The following is a 24,132-nucleotide window of genomic DNA, read 5'->3' as shown; positions in this document are numbered from 1 at the left end:
CTCAATCATTGTTCCCTGCATAACTTGCCTTAGTTAATTTATAATTTGAATTAAAAAAAAAACCCTATAGATTATGAGAACAAATAAAACAAGAGTCCAGCTATTAAAACAAAGATCAAAGATGCTTAATAAAACTGCTATAACTGATCCCTCGTTCTAATAATGGGAACTGCTTATGGTGTGCTACATATTAAGTTAAACAAAATCCTTTGCAAACATTGATTTTATATATATATATATATATATATATATATATATATATATTATATATATATATATATATATAAAAGATAAACATTTGAGCCATTTGTCATGTTTTTTATAGATCACATTTTGTGTTTAGATGTGCTTCAATAAATTGAAGCAGATACTGAAATAACCCAACATCTGCTCTGCCAAAGGTTACAGAAGAAAGACATCTGCTAGCAAACAGACCTGTCCACTGAGCCCAGCAAATTATCTTAATTGGCCGATTACATAATGCATTTAGATTCAATTAAACTTGAAATGGACAAACATCTCTAGCTACTCAAGTTCTTTGTTCAAATTGTTAGAAAAAAAAAAGAAAAACTAAACAAAACAAAGGTTGAACAGTGTTTTATTGACATAATAAGACACCAAAACATAAATGTAATTACATTTGGACTTCAAGAACTTGTCAGTGACAATTATTTTAAATAAAGGAAATAATATTAACATTACCAACTTAATATGTTTGTAAAGTTAGTAATAATTTGCTCAGATGGATTTAACAGTTGTACAAACCATAGACGTTCTGTTGATAAATATTGAAAATGTTCATGTTAAGGTTTGACCATTTGCAGATGCATTATTGGTGACAAAGTTGGTCCAGATGGATTTAGACTGAGCATTTATTTACATTGCTTGTGTGGTAGATAGACTGTCTGTTTAACAGTATTTGGGACACACTTTTGTTTTGATGTGAAATCACTGCCAGCTTTGTGCTGAACTGAATCAGAAGTTCACTTTGACCAGGTGGTAATCATTCATCTTACATCATGAACAACACCATCTTGTACGCTTAAAATGAGGCCATAATGCTAATCCACTACTTAAGAGCTCTTTAGTTGTGAAAACATGAGCCGGGCTTTCTATTAAAAAATTTTATTTTGAACTTTCCACTTCAAAGTGATCTTTTTCATTCAGGCAAGGGCCATACGCTGCGGTTGTTCAAGGTTGGCACGGAATTTATCAAGAAACCGAGAGGCTAATTCATCGTCCACGAGCCGACCGTCGCTGGACAAAGTAACTCTCATCAGCTGCTGCTTGCACAGCATCTGGTCATCTTCATTCAGTCGCAGCTCAGTCCTGGAAGTGCCAACAGCGAGGATGCAGGCCTGTGGGGGGTTGATCACAGCGCTGAAGCCAGTGATTCCGAACATGCCTAGGTTAGATATACTGTCCCCGGAGGGAATGCAGGAGATGGGAAAATAAGAGAAAAGACATGTTTTACGTTATATGTCGAATAAAGCATTAAAAAACACAAAAGGAAGGACACAATAATGGCTGTTTTCTCAATTTTTACATTTTATATTCCAAAGAGAACACTTAACAGTCAAGAACAAGACAGCAGCAGAATTCCACCATATTCTGTATACGGTTTAATAAGTCACTAAGCTGTTTGGCTTAATGAGAGCTTTTGCTCTGAGGAAGAAATAAAATGAATAAAAAGAACACACACTAATATATCTTCAGCAGGACAAGGAGAGCAACATGTCTGCATGGATTCATTGTTCTAGTTTGACACAGAAACCCCATTAACGTGTAAATGACACCATTAATTCAAATGAGTGGGGAAAAAAAATGCTAACTTTTCTGCAAATGAAAACACCACAAGTTGTCACCCAAGACCACATTCAGTTCAAGACCACGTGAAATGTAAAATATGTATACTGTACTGACATAATAAAGGCATAAAAGCTAATTATGATCACTATGAAGGGAAGCTATGATCTTGCAGAAGAAAATGTGAGACAGTGATGTTACTCACCTAAAGTGGACAAACTGAATTGACTCAGTTACACTAAAGACTTTATAAAACATAAATCATAAGAAAATGCCAGTTTAATATATGCTACTCCTTTTTCCCTATAACTCAGTTTACCTGAACGAGCCTCCCTGGTACTCCTCAGGCAGTAGTTTACCGTCTCGAGCTTTCTGGGCCAACACCTGTGAACATATGTCATGTCATGTGGGCTCCATTTCAGAAACAAAACAAACTATAGCTTACATTTGAAACCAAAAGCTGGTGAAATCAATGGTGACTTCAGTCAGGAGACATGACAATACCCAGCCGTGGAACAATGTGAGCGCATGAACAATGTGCTTTTAAATGACACGCTTACACTACTCATTGCCAGTTTGATACTTATATGTATTCTACAATTGTATATAGATGGAATCGTATAAATGCTCATATAAATGGAAACAATTTGACTATTTTTTGCTAAAATGACAAAAGGGAATTGTCAACACCCAGAGACATAAGACAACTGCTGGGTAAAGAAAACATTTGTTCAGGCGCAATATGTGAACCTTTGATTTGTTGCAGCACAAGTGAAAGGTATGACTTGTCAACTTTATACAGCTGTACAAACAGACTTAAAAACATCACTATACTTTTGTATTTAATTATATGTTCTTCCTATTATCAAACTTAAATGTTTCAGTTCAAACTTATTTTATTACCAAGCTTAATACATACAAACAGCTGTTTTCAAATATTTTTTAACAGAAAAATATAACATTTTCAACAAATATGACCCAAAAAGGAAAATGAACTGTCCCTTAAACCTAGTGACCTAGTTTGTAATAAATGGCAATGAGTCTTTTACATCGCTATGGAAATGTATCCTATTTTAGCAAAACAATTTTAACCATGGCACGGTGACAAGTGTTTGAGCATGAACAGCCTGTTTAACATCATGGTAGTGCACTTTGGATTCAAGCCCCATCTGGGCCTAAACCCCTCAAGAGCCTTTCATTTTTTGAGCAAGTTTAAAGATGAACTTGTCATCTTCCTGTTCCAATAACCCAACTCCACTAAAAAAAAGTTTTTAAACGATGGATGGAGATTCTCCTTAAAGATTTTCTAGTAGAGACCAGAAATAATGGTTCCGTTATGCCAAACAATCTATGTTCGACAGCAGCAAAGCACCACCAGGCCATCATACCACCACCATGTTTTTACCTTAAAGGCTATGCTACTCTTAAACCAGATGTGACGGAATACTGCAATTAGTCCCACCTGTATCTCAATCAAAAATAAAAAAAAATCCCATAGGTCTTGGGGACCATCAATATGCATTTGGTAAAGGTGAAACACACCTTTTTAAGCCTCCAATAGTGTTTGCCTTGCAAACCTCTACCCCTGTTTTTCTTATTGTTGACTCAATAACTTATGGTTAATGTGTAACCGAGGCCCAGCGCTTTATATCTCAGTGAGTTATTTAGGCATTCTTTGAAGCAATTTCGGTAGGCCTCCTGGGAACGTTCACAGCTGTTGCATGTTTCCTCCATTTGTGGATAATGGCTCTCGCTGTACTCCCAGATCCCTAGACTAACAGATGTCAGTAACCTTCTCATCTGTTAAATGTTCTGAGGTTGGGGAATAATGCGTTGCTTTTTGAGCTTTTCTACCCTACTTTATGTTTTCAGACATGTTTAAATGAAATAATGATTCTTCTAAAATGGTAATAATCATGGTCTAGTGAATTTGAACTCAACTTTCAAAAAAATGGAGTTAAGCTCAGCCAATTTATGATTTGAAAAGAATGTGAAACATATTTTCAGACAGAACTAGATTGTTTTGAATATCCAGTATTTGTGCAGGTTTGTCTTTTTCTGATATTAAAATTTTCAGATCACTACAGATAATCCGGTAGCAGGCAAATAAACTTCACAGTTCACTCGCTGCTACTGATGCAACAACACACCGCATTGCTGAAAACATGATGCATGATAATTATAACACTTGATCAATAATTCTTTTGGTCAAAAATTATTGACCAAAAGAATTAGTTTGGAACCATTTAGATGCATTTCACAACCATTACACCTCTGTAGATAAGATCTAAGCAAAATAGCAACATCTGGTAAACACCAAGATATTTTCTTCTTTTAAATTCAGTGAATATATTTTACACGACACAAAAAGAGGAAGATTTTCCATTTACTTGCTTATTTTGTATGAGAAAGAAACAAAGGTGAAATTCTAAAAAAACTTGGGTTGTGCTTTAACCCGCAGCAGTTACCTCAGTTTTTGCATTGATAAACAACTTCTGTTTTTTCTTTTCAAATTCAATTTAATATATTCATATTTAGAACTAATGCTTTAAGATTTAAGGTGAAATACAGAACTTATTGTACTTGGTTGAATTTCTTGTTAATAAAGAAAGCAGAACAAGCAGGCATAGTTACTGGCAGGATAGACACATTATGCAACAATAAAACCTCTTGAAAATTGTCATGCTTGATGCGTAGACATTTTAGAACGCGACTACACCCATGTTTAACAATAAAACATAATTAACTTAAGAGCTGCAGTTTTCTGCAGACTTTAAGGTTGCAATACTCTTGCATAGACCTCTACAGAATCTCATGTAGGAAAATATTTTTGCTATTAATTTGTCTCAGCTTCTTTCATACCTTAGCAGTAGCTGAGATCTCCTGCACTCCTTTGTTAGCAGCATCCCTGATGATTGGTGTGATGAGGCCCCTGTCAGTAGCCACAGCGACTGAAATATGGATAGAATCTAGTAGATGAGGTCCATCACCAGACCACGTCACATTTACTTCTGGCATTTCCTGGGGGGGAAATACAATTTTGATGTAGTGTGTGAATGAGAACACACATTGTCACAAGAGAATGATCAAATAAAAAAACTAACACACTAACAAAATACATTATATCAACATTATTATTCTAGACCACAGGCTTTCTAAAAAGAACAATATTAAATTCAGTAGACAGAGCTTAGAGATGTCTCCAGAAAAAAATAGGCTTAGGCTTCATCCAGTTTCCAAACTTCTTAAATTGCAGTTTGTGGAGTTTGGAACCTAGATCTAATAGCCTATCTGGGAAGTAATCCAAATCCACAAACCACAGACAAGGATAGATCACTTACTAAGATCACAGCACCAGACATTCTTTGACATCCTCAGATGCTATTTGCCTAAGCCCTGATCTGATTGATCTGAGGTTTATTTGGCAGTATGAGCGGAACTTACTTAAAATTGCACTGACATACACAGAGTACCAGTCAGCCCTAACTATAGGATGTCCAAATGACATGAAAACATTCATTTGCAAGTCTGGAGGGGGATCCATGCGCTTACTACCTCACTTGGAAATCTGTGTACAAAATTGCTACAGTTGAGCTGCAGCTGCTTCATAAGCATTTATGTTCAACAAACCCTGTTTTCATTCCTGTTTCACAGCAGAAGATCCATGTTAAAAGTTTAATAAAGTGTGACAGCACAAAAATTATGCATATTTAGGTCAACTAGGGTGAGATATTCTAGTCTTCAGCAGAAGCTGATCTAAAGAAGCATTTTAATCATGTGCTAAACTGCAGCACCAGTCAAAGCATAGCGTCAAGCTTTAAGAGACCATTTAGATATATCTTGGGACATTTTAATTCCTTTACAGTGAAAATGTTAATGCCAGTTCCAGATGGCTCGCTACCATGACACATGCATCATAGTTCCATATTAAATCAGGTGCCAATTTGTCTTGGATACAAAGGCAATACTTAGCTTGAACAGTAATTTTAAGCAACTAGATGCAACGCTCAGGAAAAAAAAACAAAAAAACATTGTAAAGCCATTTCACAGTCCAATATTTAAATTAAAGCCGCAAATGGCGTCGGGCGGCCCTCGCAGCTCAGCGCTGCTGCGCTTAGCCACGCCCACATGCTTTGATGTACAACAAATTCTGTGATAACTTTTGACCTTCAATGCCTCAAGACTCTGCTGACTAAGTTCGAAGTCTCTATCTTAAAGGCTGAATGACGCCTTCGATCAGATGCAAAGTCTATAAAAAAAAAAGAGGAAATGGTGGCTTTTATCCAAAATGGCCGACTTCTTGTTGGATTTGGGCCATGGCTCCAAGCGACATTTTTGTAGGTCTTGGCAAGATACACAAGTATACCAAGTTTCATAATCCTAGGTTAAAGAATGGCTTGGGGCTGATCATTTAAAATATTCTAGGGGGTGCTGTGGAGGAATTAGGCCACGCCCACCAAATATTGGACTGCATTCCTGTCGGGGGGTGGATAAGGATCAATCCCAGTGATTTTGGTGCAGCTTGGCTGAAATATGTGGAATTTAGAGCCAAACGTATGGTAACGGCGTCACCTATAAGTTCGCCACTCCACCACAACCACCTGTTCCAACAAAAACTCTTTGTGCTTTAAAACCAGTGAGACCAACTAGTTATCTGATCTTCTGACACAAGATCATCTTGATTAGTTCAAGGGGGTCAGAGAGGGTGCTTTCCAAGTAAAAAAGGCACATCCTTTTCTGAGGGGTGGGGCTTACATGATGTCAGATTATAATGACATAGGATGGTCAAGCAACCAACCAGGATCACTCAAGGCGAGTTTGGAAGTTTGGTGCCAATTGAACTTTTTTTGTGAAAGTTATAGCGTTTCGTTTTCTTTGGCGAGTGCGCCTACTTTGGAGCCCAGCAACGCCCCCACAACATACATGCAAAGTCACAGTTTTTATAATTCTCAGTGCCCCACCCCTTAACATCCTGACCAAAAATGAAGCCGATAGGTCAAAGTCCCTAGGAGGAGTTCATCAAAGTTCGACGTGAGTAAAAATGAAAAATTGCCAAAATTTGATCATTGACCCAAAATGGCCCCCTCCCTGTACATTTTAGGGGGTACCTCCAAGAGACTTTTTGATTTGGGGGGATCTACCTACGTACTGAGTTTCAGATCTCCACGACCTACAGTTTCTCCTATCTCACGTTAGGGGGCACTCTAGAGCAGTTTGGCCACGTCCACTTGCGATTCCACCAATATCTGAACATTTTAGTAGGGGGACAATTCTCCGTGAATATTGGTGACTTGATGGAATCGTAATAATAAGAAACTGTACTTGAAACTCCTTGGGGCTAATTACTGGATGATTATAACCATTTAAATCCCATTGACTTTCCCACAATCTTTAAATCTAATGACAATATATTTAAGAACAAGACTGTTCAAATGTGTTACACAATAATTTTCTAATCATAATCATAGCTTATGAATTAATTTTGTTACTTCTTGTTTGTTACAAAATTATTAGTACATGGATATACTTTAAGTAATAAATGCCTGAAACTAGGGATTAGGTTGCTGCCATTGTGTAATACTAAAGATATATTTAGGAGGCAACTGAAGAGAAAACTATTAATAAAAACATAAAAATGAGCAAAAGAACTGAACACATACATAAACATTTAAACAGGTGCAAATGAAGCAATAACTGGAAAGAAGTGGAATACTCACTCTAAGTGTAACAGCAGCTGCCTTGATAATGAAATCATTGACAGACACTTTGATTTGATCTGAAAATACAAACAGAAAGCAACCTATAAACATAATTCACTTCACTCAGTAAGAAAAATTGTTAGTGTTGGAGGGGTGTGAAAAGTAACAAAATGAACTGATAGCAAAAGAAAATAGAAGAGAATATTAAATATCATAACACATAAAAGATCCGCTAATTCCAACCGCCCTTATCAATCACAATAGAGAGTTAAGGGGAGAGAAAAATACGGGTGTTACAGATGAGATTTCAAAAGTATTAGAGCCAACATTTCTCCGAAACGTTAAGTCAACAGAACTTGCACCATTTCTTTGTGCTAGACATCAGTGAGAGACGGGTTTGGACTGGTAACTGCCTGCCAACTCTAACTAGTGTCCAAAAGTGCAGCCTCAGATGGTTATGAATGCTGTGAGCGGGATGATTAATGAGCTAACCGTGAAATCACGCTGCTCCTGAACAATAAGGGGCCACAAAAACAACCGGGGCCAGAGAATCCCTCAGTACACACACAGCCTTGCTAATAGGTCTGGAATGGGCGTCTCATTCCCCCCACCATACACACAGCACCCATAGAGACGTGGTGTTTGTTTGACTAAGGCAAAGTTAAGCTAAACGAAGCTAATAATTACATGATAGGTGTACACCCCCTGCATCCTGTACCCCGCAAATAAAACCTTTTATCATTTCAACGAAAAAGGTCAATTAGGTCAAAGTAGGTAATGGATGATTTAACTCCTAATGTGTTGAAGGTTTGATACATGAAAAAAAGTTCCAGTTATTTTGACCTGGAGTTGACCTTCCTTCACAGCCTTGCGGATGGTTTCTGTTGCACAAGAAGTAGCAGTTTGTGAAATAACTGTTGTCAAGGATGGATGTGGGCTTGAGGAAGTAAAATACTTGTATGCCGAAATATGAGTACAGTAGTATATCATTAAGCCTTCAGGCTAGGACAGACAAAATCCTTGTAGTGTTAGTAAAATATTGAGCTGATGTTGCTTTTTATGGATTCTATATCCATACACAAACACTTAACAGTTTTTTATTGCACAGAAAAATACACTGATGAAAATGTTCTGATTCAACCTCAACCATCCACTTGGAGTTCTGTTTAAACTATTTTAAAAACTTCATAGTCATGCATATTTACTTCAACACCTATCTCATAATTGCTAATATTCCACTGATCGCTTTAAAAATCAGTTTGAGAAATAATTTACAGGACGATTTTTTAATGCATAAAGAGGAACTTGCTAGTTCCTGTTCACATTCAGAATGCCTCAGTCTTTTGTCACTTGTTTTCAGGTCTACTTAGCAACGGCCATCTGAACAAGGTTGGCTAATGTCTGTTACAGATATCACTGCATAGAATACAAAAGTTAGTTTCACGGACAAGAACGATTTCTCTGAGCTAGAGAAGTGTGATGTTTCGGAGCCAGATGAACACAACGTTTCCGGATCTATAAATGCATGAAAAAGCAGTCATGTGAAAGCCTTGAAATGCTCATCTTCAAGCAAATGGAGCCCATAAGAATTTACCGAGACATTCACCTCAGGGACAGAAACGTGTCTTTGGAAAATAGAACATGTTCCATGTTCTCCCAATACATGTGTTAGTTCTCCCCCAGTCCTCCCACAGTCCAAAAACATGAATGTTTCTCTCTAAATTCTCCGTAAGTATGAATGTGTGCATGCATAGTTATTTGTCCTGTTTGTGTGTTGCCCTGCAATGCACCGAAATGTCTCGCTGGAGATAGGCACCAGCAGTTCTCCCGAATCCATTAGGGACAAGGGTGTAAGAAAAAAGATAAATGGATACACACATGCTCACTTTAAGCTATGGGTTTTTACCTTTGGCAAGGTCTTTGCGGAGCTTCATGACAGCAGCCATGTCACAGTCTACGGAAGCATATGCATGTGGGATTGTAGTCTTGGACTCGGTCAGCCTTTGAGCAATCACCCGGCGGATATTCGTGGCAGGGATCTCAGTGAAACTTCCCTGAAGATGACAAGTGAAATGAATTGGATGAACACATGAATGCGGAGACAAATATATTTCAGAAAGGCTAAAGTTTGAGGTGTATGGAAATATAATTTCTGAAAAGAAAAATAAAAACTGGCATACATTAATATTTAACCAATTCAAAGGAGTTTTACATGTGATTAGAAAGTTTGGTCAGAAATAAAAAATAAATAAATTTAAAAAAAGTGCTCACCGGTGCTCCTGGTTTTCCAGGTACAGATACTGGAGGGATGTTGGGTCTATTGCCTGGAGGTGGAGGGGGAACTCCTGGGATGGGGGCAGGTCTCGGAGCTGCTGTTGTTATGGTAACTGGTGCAGTTTTTGGGCTCGAGGACTTCTTTAAAAGGTTCAGTGCATCTCTTGGAAACAGAAAACAATGAAAATAAACAAAATGCAAGCATACAAAGAAAGATCTAAAACAAGTTAAACTAATCATCTAAAAATATTTTTGCCTGCAAAATCAAATCAAATAAATAAATAAATAAAAATAATTAAAAATCTAAATTTGTTACATTTCTTGCGTTTCTCCTTAAATGGAACTCTGACTTTCCATTCTACACATGACCTTCAGTTCAAGTTGGTTATAAAAGAATAAAGAAAAAAAATTGCTCGTAAAATCTACAATATTTCATGCAGTTGGATACTAAATTTCATAATGGAAGCTAAACTTTACTTGAGGAATGACTTAAACACATTCATTTTCACAAATGTTTTTTTTTTGTTGTTGTTTCATTTTCAGAAAGATTTATTTAATATCCTCAGATCTTTATCTTGTCCCATCCACGTGGCGTAGAAGAAACTGTTTCTGTTTGTGTCAGGCTTAAAAAAAGGTAACCTTAGGCCGTTTGTGTCATCAGAGTCATGTCCTGTTTGGAACCATAATTAAGAATCAAGTGTGGTAGAATCAAGTGTCAGCCGCTCCAAAGGACTAGCTCATACTTTCATTTAATTATCCTTCTTAGAGTCAAAGGCTTTTCCCAACTCAACTAATAACATGCCCCAGGAAAACACAGTAGACTAATTATTTTTAACACTCAAGTTAAAATTCTTTGGTCAAGAGATTTTCCAGCTGACTCGAGACTTAATTTTAAGTTTAAACTGAATTTTCTTTTAAAAACAATCTCCAACTAAAATGAAAAACACTGATTTTCTTTACTGTAACCATTTCAATAGATAGTGAAAAAAACAAAACTGAGCTTTTAAAAACACTACAGAGCGGAGACAGAGGCAGAACTTACAAAGGTAAAAATTATTTCATGCAAGCAAATCTGCCTTAAAGCTATTCTTTAATTCACTCATTTTGGTCTGAATTGCAGAAGCACTGCAATAGGACAAGTGTCAGGTGTGTTTTGAGTTCTCTGGTTCCAGTTCACTGGCCTGTGGTCCACCTACCCATATGTAGGCAGTCTTTTGTTTGGACCAGCTGCTCCTGGCTTTACCATGCTGCTGGGACTGCCTGGGGCTCAAATCTCACTTTTGCTCATCATTCTGTCAACTACATTTTATAATCACTCCCGGCTCCTCTCTTTCTGTTACAGATTTGTTTGTGGAGGCAAATTAGAAATCCCCAAGCTAAGCCGATTGCTATCCAGTTATTTCATCAGCTGAAATAACAGGACGAAACAAACAAATAAATTCCAGAAATGTTCTTTAAGAAATTCAGTGCAGCTTAATAATAGCACCGCTGATCTGTTTTGTGCAGACGGTTCAGCACCTCTACTGACAGCCAAGGCAAAAGAACTTCTGAAAGCGAAGGAGAAGGTGACTTGAATATTAAAAAGGAAACAAAGGACCTCTCAAATGCAAAAATTCTCAAAAGAAAGAAGTGTGTTGAAATATACTGTCTTCTAACGCCCCCACAGAATAAGCTTATATAGAAGAAAACAATGGAAGGGGAAAAAGTTTGGATTTATCTCATTTTATCCAGCATAGTGCCTATTCTTTAATTTAATTTAACTACTTTTATTTGCCATATGTGCCATGTGACATTTTGTGTTCTAAATTGTGACTAAAAGAGTAGCATGTAGATTTTGCTTTAGCCATCGAACCATTCATGTGGTTTACCATAAAATACAAGAACAAAAATAATAAACAAAAGGGAATCCCCTTAACTTTGGGCTTGAGCAGGGTTGCAAATATGATATTGTTTTCATTATCGCCATGTCATTGTACACAATATGCATACTGCAACAAATTGCCTAGTCTATGATAAGCATCATGTCATTATTTAAGCACCAGGTCTCTATGCCTCTATGCCTGTAAAAGATTTGGTGACACCAGTAGTAAAATGCAGCATATACATGTTTGAGAAGGCAAAGATCTTGGTAAGATGATGAAGTCATTTAAGTATAAGCAGGTTGGTTCGATGAGGGCATCAGCTGGAAACAAGTTTCTCAATAAAACATTGCTGTGATATAATGATTGAATTTATGGAATACCTGGATAGACGACTAATTACCTGGGGTCTATTTCTGCTATAAAGCCATCAAACTTTTCAATTAATTGTCTAGGAAATAATAAAGAAAAGAGAATAAATATTTTTATTCTCAGCTTTAAACTAACTTTTTTTCTTTCTTTGTTATCTGAGCAATTATAAGTTTTTGGGAGTTTATTTAGTCAGCTACCAAATAAACTCCAGTGCAATAAATAAGCATGTATTTTACACAATGAGGTACACAACAAGACCAAAACATGATGCTGAATTCTCAAGAACTAACTATAAAATGCTCATTTCAAAATAATGTGCTTGTTAGTTTCCTCTGTACACCTAAGAACATATTGTCCATGTTTCCATGGTCACCACGGAGCTTAGAGACTGGGTCGCTATGGCAACAGAAGTTCCATAATGAGATTCCCCAGCAGGCTGTTTGGAGAGCAGCAAGAGCATTCAGTTAGGTCTCAAGTGACGGCAGGTAGCCATTTGCGGGTGTGTGCATGTGTGTGTGTACACAGCGTTATCCTTAGTGAATTCGATCCAGAACCGAGCTAAAGTACTTAAAGGTTTCAACTACCTTATTCTTACAAATGTCATTGTTGTTTACTGGATCTTTACTGATTCCCCAACACCAGTGAACTGTGATGGGAAAGACTAAGCAAGGACAAAAACCTCACAGTTTTGCAGCATAAAGAGGCTCAGACATTTTATTCCGCTGGTTCTGGCCCTTTGAATTTGGTCCTGTGGTCATTTCCTGCCTTCTGACTTTCCAAATAAAGCACCAATCTGTCTAAGTCTGCTTTCCACTCTTTGAATAACAGCCATTTTGGATTTTTTTGAGTGAAACAGAACAAAACAAAACCTGTAGTAGATCTTCAGGTAAAACCATCCAATCACTCACTCTTTGGTGATCAATCCTCGTGGCCCGGTAGGTGTGGCCAACTTTGGGTCAATACCGTGGGTGTTCAAAATGTGTCTTGCTGCTGGACTCAAACGTAACCTGTGTTTGGAAGAATGTGTTGAGAATGGTGTTATAACACATAGAAAAGAGTTCAAACCTAAGCTTTTAAACTTTAGATTACCTGTTTTTAGATATATTTAGAGACATTATTGGGAAATAGCAACTAAAGAAAAGGAAACAAATGACTTTCAGTTCAATGTAAATTTAGGATTAAAAAAAAAAAAAAAACACTGACTCAACAAATGTCGAAAAGTACCTTCTAAGCAGCCCACATAGCATGTTAGTTTTAGCTTCCATTTTTGTCAGCATGAGTGAGGTAAAAAATTACCCAGTCAGCTTTAAACTAACTTTTTTTCTTTCTTTTTGAATCATGTCTGTTGTAAGGCCCCAACACACTTGGGCATAACTCGCTCCTTAGAGGTTCACACGTACTCAACATAGACACGAAGAGGACGTCCATAAGACATGTCTAAGGAAAGACCTATTTCTTTGGGCGCGTGCGCATACTCTGTGTCGCACAGTAAACTGCGAGGCAGACAAGAGTGTTTACATCAAACTTATTTGCATGTGACACCAAGCTGATGACGTTGAGAGTCAGTGTACCCAGTCAAGAGGACTGCCCCGGGTGTGAGGAGGTTTTCCTGATGGAGAAAAAAAAAAATGCGTAGGCGCCCAACTAGCTCATAAAACCTGCTAGTATCCATTAGGATTGTGGGAAATAAAGAAATTTATCCCAAGAAAAGTAGGCAATTTCTACACTAGCCTATGAAATCCCAACTATGTGTGGAAAATGTGCGCAGAGTTTGCGTGGCTCACAGAGTAGACAGTGTTATCTAGAAAACTGTTTGCATGACAGCGTGTGCTAGGTTCAAGTGCTTTCACAGCAAAAAAAATAGATCTTCACTGTTTAAACATTTGACGACAAACCAAATCTGGTCTGTAACAACTAAATAAATGCTAGACTTCAAATAATTCTAATCCTAATATTTAAAAACTTCCTAAACCAAACACTGGATAGGTTTAATCTGAACAGATCAAAAGATGAAAAAGTGACACTCACGGCCCAGATGTGACTGGTTTTGGCAGAGGGCTTGGAGATGGAGCAGCTGGGGTCAACGTTGAGGCAGCGCCTGCATCTGAAGAAGATGGAGCTGCAGCTGGTGATGCAGCATCTGGAGCGGGGATCTCAACCTGCTTCCAGTCCTGCCCTTCTTCCACCATGAGAGCAATGAGAGTACCAAGGCGCACGTTGCGACTGCCCTCTTCCATCTGCAAAGAGGGTGAGGCAGGTACTTAGACAATTGCACAGAATCATCAGGTTCAATGATTTTGCAAATGAATCAATGAAGAGCAGAAGAAAGATTAAGGACTCTTGTACAAATGTGCAAAAAAATAATAAAAACTGAATTAAGGGAAGTTAAATCTGAGCTCTGTAGTCAGTTACTACCCATTCTCACTGATTAAACTGTTTTATGAGGAACCTTTCTCATCGTCTTTACTACTTTTATTATTTTACTGTATAATTCTAGTAAAAACCTGACTGCACTGCAGTGCCTGTGAGTACTGCTATGCTCCTCTATGCTGTTAGCCATTGATCATCTTGTTACACAGTAACCAAAATCCAATACAAGCCTTTTGTTGGTCTCCCCAAGCTACACAGGGCACTGCTTCTCAAATATAGATCCATTTAATTGAAGGTTCGGCACAACAGAATGTTTGGCAGGTTGCACTTTATCACTATTTAGAAGAAACTCCCTCAGCAAGCTGCTTGTCAAGATGTAAATCAAAGGAAAAAAGGAACCGAAAAAGAAACAAAAAAGAATACCATTTTATATAAAAAAAAGAAGATTAGAATTTAAACTTTGCAACAACAACAAAATAAAATAAAAAACATACAAAAACAATAAAAGCTGACTGAGGAAACCATAAAACCGACAGTTTTATTCAAACGAGCTTATGAATTCAAAAGCATAACTCCAATGACCAACCCACCAAACTGGAAGTAACATCAGAATGAGAACACCTGAGTTGCACGATTATGCCTAAGCGACACGGCTGTCCAACAGCATCATTTATATAAACCTTTATGGCTGAGTCACACAGGCTCTGCCGTGTTACACATTTAAGCACTCATTTTCAAAAATAACAACAATTTAGTGAAAATAATTTATTCCTGATGTCATAAATACCTCAAATTTAGTTTGAGGTTATCGAAAAAGACAATATACAAAGCAAAAAACCCCCCCCAAAAAACAGAAAAATAAATCCACAAATAAATAATAGTGAATTAACACAGATTCGGGGGGAGGCTGGTCTTACTAAGTAAAGGGGGTATTGGAGGTACTTGTGCAGGATTTGTACTATTTAGAAATCAAATTGGCCTGGACCTTATGCTTTTTATACCTTTTGTCTGATAGTTTTGGACAGACAAATACAGTGTTTCGACTTTAGAAACGTTAAATTTCTAAGAGGGTAAGAATTTATTCACAATATGGTGAATCTTTTTATTACACTGAAGATTAGTGTAATAAACTGTCAGTGGTGGTGGTACTTAAAAATGTGGAAATTACTTACTCAACAAATTGCGTCGTAATTCTTAAGATTGAAACAAGCTTGTTTTTCATGGAAATCAAGTTGTGTTAGCTGTTTTAATAACACCATAGTATTCTTCACATTTCCTCTGTTTTCATTGAAACTCAAGACGGTCACTGATATGCTTGTATCGTTTCAATATAATCATTAGCACATATTATTTCACTGTTACTTGTTTTCTGGGTGGTATGTGTTAAACTGTGAAATTGCCCTTACATGTTTTCTAATAGACACCACTTAACCTTCATTTAAAAAAAATCCTTTCTGAGTCCAATTTCTCTGTCTACAGCATCCTGTCAAGAAATTTGCCCACAGGCAAGTAATTATGCTAGCCTTTAAATTAGAAACCTACTGGGTGCTTAGTGAGCCACATCGACACTGGTACTGGCTAATATGCTCTAATCCAAAACGCAAAACCAAGCAAACATTCAAAAATGTGCCAAATGCTTCCCAGATCTGCAGTTATTACCATTAATATCACACACACACACTGTCACACAGCAAGTAAAAGAGAGCTTGGAGCTCATCTAAAGCAGACCATCTTTCTTTGCCAGCTAAAGCCTCTACCCCCAATTCTTGGGTGGTTGCTATGGAAACTATCTTAGCCACACTGTGGCTAAGACATGAAGAAAATTGGAAACCAGTGACATGAATGGCATAAAAACAGCATGTAAAGTTACATAGAAAATAAAAGAGAACTAACTAAAAGAGAAATATTGATGATGCACATCAATATTTTTTTTAAGTGCAAACTTTAAAAGATTCAGCTGAAAACAAGTCATTTAACACAGGACACCTAGGAATCCAAGATTACATGGACATAAAAAGATTCCGATCAAACAATGACAAAGATCTATGATGTTTTTGTCTACACAAGCAGGAAACTGACAGAAGAGAGAAAAAAAAAAGTTGTTTTTTTTCTGCAGACTGAGAAACAAGTGGTGGAGTCCCACTGAATGACATCTGACTGCTCCATCTCTGGCAGCTTATTAAAAATTCTAACAAATAAACACACTGGGGGGATGGCAGGAAACATTCGTCAGTGAATTCAGTATTTCAATGCTTTTGCCACCTCTGTTTAGGAAAAACAACTGCAGCCAATTAGCATTCCCAATTAGGAAAAGGAATAAGCTGCACAATATCTTATGTGAATATGAATAAACTCAAAACCAAAGTTATATGACAAAACTAATCTCAGTTCTAAAGTTTTTTATGATGTTACATTTGTGTCTAATCATCTTACCAATATTTTTGCCAAAACCCCATCATCATTTGATTCCAGAGTGACCACTGCCTTGTCGGTCTCTATTTCGCAAAGGGCATCGCCTGCTTCCACGGATTCACCTGTTAAAAAAATATCCACATCTGAGATCTTTCAAAAGACACATTAATACGCATCCAATTATCAAACATTTTCATTATTAAACGGTTGTGAACAAAGCTGAAGTGCAGATGAATCACTTGTGCTGTGACTGGAACACATGAATAGTAATCATTGGCAGCATTTTCAATTACTCTTGACACCCTGAACACACATAAAACTAAAAGAGAGAAACATAATTCCAATAAAGGCAAAAGCAAGAAAATCTACAGTACTTTGAATTTGAAATATTTTATGCAAATAAACTGGGAGATACAGCAGTTCTGAGATGAGATCTTTGCCTAACTTCAAAGAAACTAGTCAGAATCCCTCCAATTTCACCTGTTCAGGAGTTGGAGAATCAATAATCAATAAGGTTGATCATTTTTTTAAAGTTAGTTTTACATGTAGTACAAAAAAAATGAAGATGCATCAAGTAAAAATATGTGCAAAAAAAGACAAAACAATACTAGTTATGATATTTGCATCACTTTTTAAAAATCAATATTGTAACATCTTAAATTTAAGGTTTTGTTGAATTCATTCCAACCCTTTAATTTTATGTTAGACTCTATTTCTGAAAATCTTGACCTGGGACTTTTTAAACTTCCAGGCCAGGCTTCTTCTTCAGCAAGAAGTGACTTCTTTAGGCGTAAGCATCCAGGTAATAACAACTTACTTACTGAAGAATGGTTCAGTCAGAGAAACCAGTTAGAGAAACCTGTAGTGCTTAAATGCGGTGCATTAATAAGTCAGGGGGTGGGGGGCTTTGAATTTGCAGCTGGGTGCAAAAAAAAAAATCTGTCACCTCAGGCCATTACCTGAGTTCTCAGTGTGTGGAATAAAGAATGAATGGAAATATAAGGAGGAGGGCTGAAACATCCAAGGAGTATTGAGTTTAAAGGCCCCCAAGACCGAGCAGTGATTGGATTTGTATGAGTCATTATCAACCTATGACCCCTTGGGTTTGATGTGATGTGCAGTATTAAAGATTCAACAAGAAGCTTGGAGCCTTATAACCTCTACTCTACCAGAAAACACTGGAAATAAAAAAGAAAATCTATATATTTCTGGACAAAATAAAAAGCAGTTCAGAAATGAGCTAACATATTACATGTAAAAAAAAGAACAATCTAAAATGTTCCCCTCCCAAGTTTGGAATTGAAGTAAGCATCTCTTTCATCCAAAACCATTATTCTTTGAAATACATCAAAACCCTTTACTGACACCCTTTATGACAATGGATGTCAGTAAGTAACATATTGCTTTCCTCTTCTTTATTTGCTTAAACATTATTGTAAATACACATTAGTAATACAGCCTGGTGCCAAAACGTAGATGGCAATGAACAAAGCAGAACAGCCAATCAGAGCACAGTATGCTGTCCCCAGATGAGAAAAAGCATGGCTACAGCACCTGGCCAAGATGGGTTGCTAAGCAGTGCACGTCAGTGAGTCCTCTGACTCTTTGAGCCAATTAAGGAACCGCTCCACTGCTTAAACTTGTATTAAATTAATCATTGACTAGCCCTGTGTATGGTCTTTAATTATGAGAAGTAGAAAAGCTGGGCCTTTGTTAAAAAAACAACAACCACAAGCTAATGCTAAATTTTTAAAGGTCTGCAGCAAAAGAAATAAATTATAATAACATTTTTAGCAAATGCATATACTTTTTATTTCCACTAACATAAGACAAAAGAACAATGTAAACATGTGTCACCCTTTACCTTCTTTCTTTAACCATTTGACTATGTTTCCCTCTTCCATGGTGGGTGAAAGGGCTGGCATTTGCACTTTGAGTGGACTGACACCTAGAGGAGACGAAGAAGAAAACAGTTTTTGCAAAGACACTAGCAATGAAAAAAGCAACACAGCTGCCACACTAAATTGAGTAAACAGCAGTAAACAGCCTAAAGGTAGAATGTTTGGCCTGTAACCAAAGCTGAGTAGGTCAACACAACAGCCACAGCTGCAAAGCAGAGGAAAAGTGACAGCACAACTGTGAAAGATGGGGAGCAGCAGCAAGTCGATGTCTAACAATGGCCCTAGCACCAACTGTATCAAAAATAAAAAAAGTATCTTCCTCTTTCACCCTCTTTTAGACCAATGTCTGAGATACTGTGACAGAGAGATCCTTCCTTCTCATTTTGACAACTTGTCTTCCTTGTCTCTACTTTTCGTATGTTTGTTTTCCATGTTGGACCTCAATTAACCTCAGCTAGACATTTCATTAAATACACTTGAAAAGGATAGATGTTTGAATTAAGGGAGCTGTAAGCTCAGAGGTACACAGGTGTGTCTTTCGTACAGGTCTCTCCAGTTTAGTAACTTCTACAAAAAGGCAGAAAAATAACTTGCAGAAATTGCTTAGTTAAAAATAATTAAATACTAGCGCTCACTAAAGAGGCAGGATTGCATAATGCTATACGATGAGCCTGTATCTGCAAAGCAGAGAAAAAGTGACAGCACAACTGTCACAGGCTGCTTTATCTGGTATAGTGTATCACAGTATAGTGATGCTATACTCATTGTATAGCATCACTAAGTGACTATATTACCTCCAATTGCCATAAATATGCTGTACACAGAGCAAATGTGACTTCTAAGAAATTTGAGCAAGTGTAGCCAGCCACTCCCAAATGGCTACCAGCGTAGATCTAAGTATTTATCAAACATGCATGAAAATAACACTCCATGTATGTCTTTGATGAGGGAATAACATTATAACAATGAAACAATGCTCAAATAAGTGGATTTTACCTAACACCCTCCTTTAAAGTAAGCAGTTCACCAAAATGCAGATAACCAATGCCATCTGCTGGATAGCAGTGGTGCATCATTTAAAGAATTGTTTTTTCCAATTGAATTTTAATAAATGCATCACCAGATTATTTATTACTCAACAGGAGAGTGTTAACATTTGGACTTCATGAAATATAGTTTTTCTTTATGACTGTCAAACAAACAATTGAAAGAGTACATTCATTTTGGTTTCAACTTTAAAAAAAAACGTACAAATGAATCTTTCAGTCTCATATGTCGCTTCAGAAAAATGTATTATCGTGATAGGCTGATATCATGCACTTTTTGTTTGTTTTTACCTGGTTTCAGGCAACCAATAATTCCCTAATGTGCATTTACGTTTATTATGAAAACTAAATGACATGTATTCCCAAAACATAGATTGTAATTTTAAATAATGACGAAGTAGGCATTTCCTTTTCTTTTTATTTTACAGAATTGCGACTACTATTCAAACTATACCCATGTGGGAGAACATCTTTCTATTGCATTTTTATATTTATGATTTCTCTATAATAAGTGTATTATTTTCAACAAAACAATATAACTGTTACGTTCAGTTAATTTATTTTTACTGATATACCAAGGGGAAACTGGTTTGCAGCAAGCGTCATAAATACGAAAAGAGAAACTATTCGCACAAGACGTTGAATTCACTCTGTTAGTACAGCACAAATACAAATATCCGGAGAAATAGTAATTGATCACGACAATGTCCAACTATTCTCAAATGCTGGTAAATCATGGCACATAATAGCCTAAAGGCATTGCACACAATGCATTAAAAAGCATTATGCTCTCAAAATAACAAGAATATATAAGCCGCATGACAAATTCAAAAAACTGGATGCTCAAAGATGCTAAATAATAAAGTATTCCTAACAGAAACTAAGTAACACAAAACATTTAAGTGAAATTATATTAAAAAGTGAAAACACAAAAAGCTTTTTCAAATATGAAATCCAAAAAACATGTAGTATGACATGAACACATAAGAAACTCAGAAGTCTAACATGTTTCAACGAAAAACATCAGAGGTGACATGCTAAAAGCTAAGCTAAAGATATGGTAGCTTGCTGTCTTAAATGTAGGCCAAAACAATTAGAAGTCAAACACAACTATCATGTTCACAAAATTATGGATAACATGACGCCTGACCAGATTATAACAATATCATCCCAAAATACAGCTGACAACTGAGACCACCAAATAACGCTAGCAGCAAATGTCATCTCAGAAAGGACAATGGTTAAGCATACGTTTACCTATCAACACTCACCGAGCACCCATGGCGTCTGAAAGAAAGATCTCACACGGTCCTGACACGGCTGTCTGGGCCACGAACATTTGTTGAACTGAGACAACCTGAGACCAAATAAAACTCCCTGACGACCCAGGCTCAAGGAGATCGCCATGTTGTCGTCCTCAGATGGAGACAGGAGTCCATACAAATGCCTGACGATAAAGCGACAAACTTTGATTAAGACAAAGCTTTATAATGGTTAATGTACGGTTCAAAACTTATGAAGAGTAAAATAACGCTTGGGATTATGGAGTGGGGCATGATTAACTATATTTTATTGAGAAATAGATTATGAATTTAAAGGCTCATTAAAGAACAGGGAAATTGAGTCTTCTTATGTTGGCCCCTTGGGTCCTTAATTTTTCCTTTTTTTAAATTAAAGTTATTGAATGAACTCGTTGCCCTGCGACAGACTAGCGACCTGTCCAGGGTGTACCCCGCCCGGAACGTAGCTGGAGATGGGCACCAGCAACCCTCCCGACAAGGGTGAACAGAAAATGGATGGATGGATGAATGAACTCGTCTATTTAAACAAACTGTCGAATTGACCAAACTGAAAAGAAATTATTCAGAAAGTGAGTAGGAAATTATTAGAATTGTTATGAAAACTGAATTATATTCAGTGCTTATCAAAAAGTTATCTTTGTTTATTTGTCGTGGATGTTTCCAATTTAATAACGGTTAAGGTAATGATAGTCTGACTTATTACCATATTGAAATCAACACAAATAATGCCAATTTGAATGGCAGACATGCCAAGTACATCTGCCATTTAAATTGGCTAATATAGAATGATACCACCTTGTGGTCTCATAGTTGCATGTTTTTTTTCCTTCTGAACAATTCTTTCAAAGACAAGGTTTTCATTTTTAAGTACAAATATTAAAATTTGCAGAAAATTTCAATCTTTATGCTCACACTTGACTTGAGGTCATCCTAAGCTATTTAATGTAGCTGATCATATTTTTTTTATTCGATACTGCCATTAATTCTTGTTTTTTGCATTTGCAACACTGCTTAATTTGTATAATTGTTCTTCCTGTTTTTCTTTCTTTTTAATTTTAAGTTTTCTCTAGTTCAAGAACTGGCCTGATTTCTACTTTTATGCAAAGCTTAACAGATTATGTGATTTAAATATTCCTCTTCTGATTTCATGTGAAGCTCTTTGGATTGCCTTGTGTATGAATGATGAACTAACTGAAATAAACTAGGTTATCTGCTATGTACCCACTAACTGTGTGTAGAACACGCCCTATCTTTAATAAGCCATAAATATTCAGCTACACTAAATATGCAACAAAAACTCTTTTTTTTACAAAGCAACTAACCCTTGAAAGTGTTCCTATTTGTACATCCTTTTGCTTACATAGCTCCAAAGATTGGAGAATTGTGTAATACTGACCATCAGCAATCTGCCTTTTCTAAAGGACATTTATGCTAGCATGCAGAAACAATTGCAAAAATTATAATGTTCAACAACATTGCTCTATTTGTCGTGAACCACTCATCTTCTTTTTCCGTCCAGACTGAAGAACATCCTTCTTTCCCAACTAGCTGTGAGTTCACAATGGTGTCGCTTAAGCCAGTGGTCCCCAACCACCGGGCCGCGGACCGGTACCGGTCCGTGGACCAATTGGTACCGGGCCGCGCAAGAAATAATTAAATATGTCCGTTCTATGTATTGAGTATAGAGGAGCTTTTATTTTGAAAATCGTACACCGGATGCCGAGGTTTGAGTCATGCGCTAGCTCACAACGCGCGCACCCCCCCCCCCCCGCCCCCCGTTCGATCTTCACAACGCACGCACGAACACAACCTCTCCCGGTCCGCAGGAATTTACGAAGGCTTGGCCCGGTCCGCTGTACTAAAAAGGTTGGGGACCACTGGCTTAAGCCACCCACTACATTTTACATCAGCCTCTCTTTAATAGAGACTTTTATTGGCTTTTTCTGTTGTTTATTTTGTTTTATTTCCAGACCTGAAAAACACTTGTCACTCTCCAGTGCTTTTGGAAAGTAAAATTAGCTGTTAAATTAATCTGCAACTAATGAAATTGTAAAAAAAAAAAAAAAAAAAAAAAACCCACTTCAATCAATCAATCAATCAATCAAATTTTATTTTTATAGTACATTTCAGCAGCAAGGCATTTCAAAGTGTTTTACACCAAATCAAACAAAAAGACAATGCAACATAGAATCAACAATCAAAACACAACATAAAGTCAGATTCCGTCAATAAATTTGTAATTGATTATGTTTCAAATACAACTCTAAATAAGTGGGTTTTTAGTTGAGATTAAAAGGAAGTCAGTGTTTCAGCTGTTTTACAGTTTTCTGGAAGTTTGTTCCAGATTTGTGGTGCATAGATGCTAAATGCCGCTTCTCCTCCAGCAACAGTATTTTAAAGTCTATTCTTTGAGCTACCGGGAGCCAGTGGAGAGACTTTAAAACTGGTGTTATGTTTTTTTTTTTTTTTCTGAAATAGCAAACATGACTGCAATTCCATTCCAGTATCTGTTGAATTCCAATACAAGCACACATTCGACTTGATGAGGTCTTGATTAGGGGATTACTTCAACATCTTGAGACTGAAAGGGGTCTCAAAAGTCACTCCACTGACTTTTGAGACTTTCACAAACCTCCTGTTTGCTATTTTTTGTTTGCAGAAATTAGCAAACAAGAGGAAAGCATTCATGAATCCACTGACATTGTTTCGGGCACATTGTGCTATTTTTATTTTATTTTATTTTTTTGCTTGTTTGTTTTTCAGAAGTTAGAAAACACATTTTGTTGACATTGTTTGGCAAAACAGTGTTTTGGTTTAAATGTAAATATATATTCTACAAATATGTAAGCTCTGTTCTAAAATAAGAAACATGTGAAATGCATGCACTCCTGTTCTGAAATCCAACATAGGAACAGGAATTGTTTTTAGTAAAAAAAAAAAAAACAAAAAAAACATTTCATTAATTGCAAGTAGTAGGATAACTTAAAACAAAAGAAAATAACCTTTAATTATAATTTATTGATGGTAGACTGAAAATTGCTAATTCAGAAGTGCTTAAAATAAAATAAAATAAAGAAAACACTCTGTAACAG

At 36.7% G+C, this 24,132-nt stretch overlaps 1 protein-coding gene across 1 annotated transcript; it reads right to left on the bottom strand.

Annotated features, from left to right (window-relative positions):
• Positions 1 to 581: 581 nt before the first annotated feature.
• On the bottom strand, positions 582 to 21,198 carry pdhx (pyruvate dehydrogenase complex component X). The gene is made up of 11 exons (XM_044124727.1): positions 21,011 to 21,198; positions 18,657 to 18,740; positions 16,814 to 16,914; positions 14,039 to 14,247; positions 12,919 to 13,017; positions 9,777 to 9,942; positions 9,412 to 9,559; positions 7,524 to 7,582; positions 4,669 to 4,827; positions 2,126 to 2,190; positions 582 to 1,419 (listed from the first exon to the last, which is right to left on the bottom strand). Exons 1-11 carry the CDS (start codon positions 21,144 to 21,146, stop codon positions 1,164 to 1,166), a joined length of 1,482 nt encoding a protein of 493 aa, XP_043980662.1. The 5' UTR covers positions 21,147 to 21,198; the 3' UTR covers positions 582 to 1,163.
• Between the last annotated feature and the right edge of the window lie 2,934 nt (positions 21,199 to 24,132).

Source organism: Gambusia affinis, linkage group LG08 (genome assembly GCF_019740435.1).
Source record: "Gambusia affinis linkage group LG08, SWU_Gaff_1.0, whole genome shotgun sequence".
Taxonomy (NCBI): domain Eukaryota; kingdom Metazoa; phylum Chordata; class Actinopteri; order Cyprinodontiformes; family Poeciliidae; genus Gambusia; species Gambusia affinis.
Note: the sequence above shows the minus strand (reverse complement) of the source record. Positions and strands in the feature narration are given on the sequence as shown.

Excerpts from the sequence above, each read along its gene's own strand:
- pdhx (XM_044124727.1), bottom strand. The coding sequence starts at position 21,146 with ATGGCGATCTCCTTGAGCCTGGGTCGTCAGGGAGTTTTATTTGGTCTC. Across the intron at positions 16,915-18,656 it reads CAAATGGTTAAAGAAAGAAG|GTGAATCCGTGGAAGCAGGC; the intron begins GTAAAGGGTGAC and ends TTTTTTTAACAG. Across the intron at positions 14,248-16,813 it reads GGGTTTTGGCAAAAATATTG|ATGGAAGAGGGCAGTCGCAA; the intron begins GTAAGATGATTA and ends CCCTCTTTGCAG.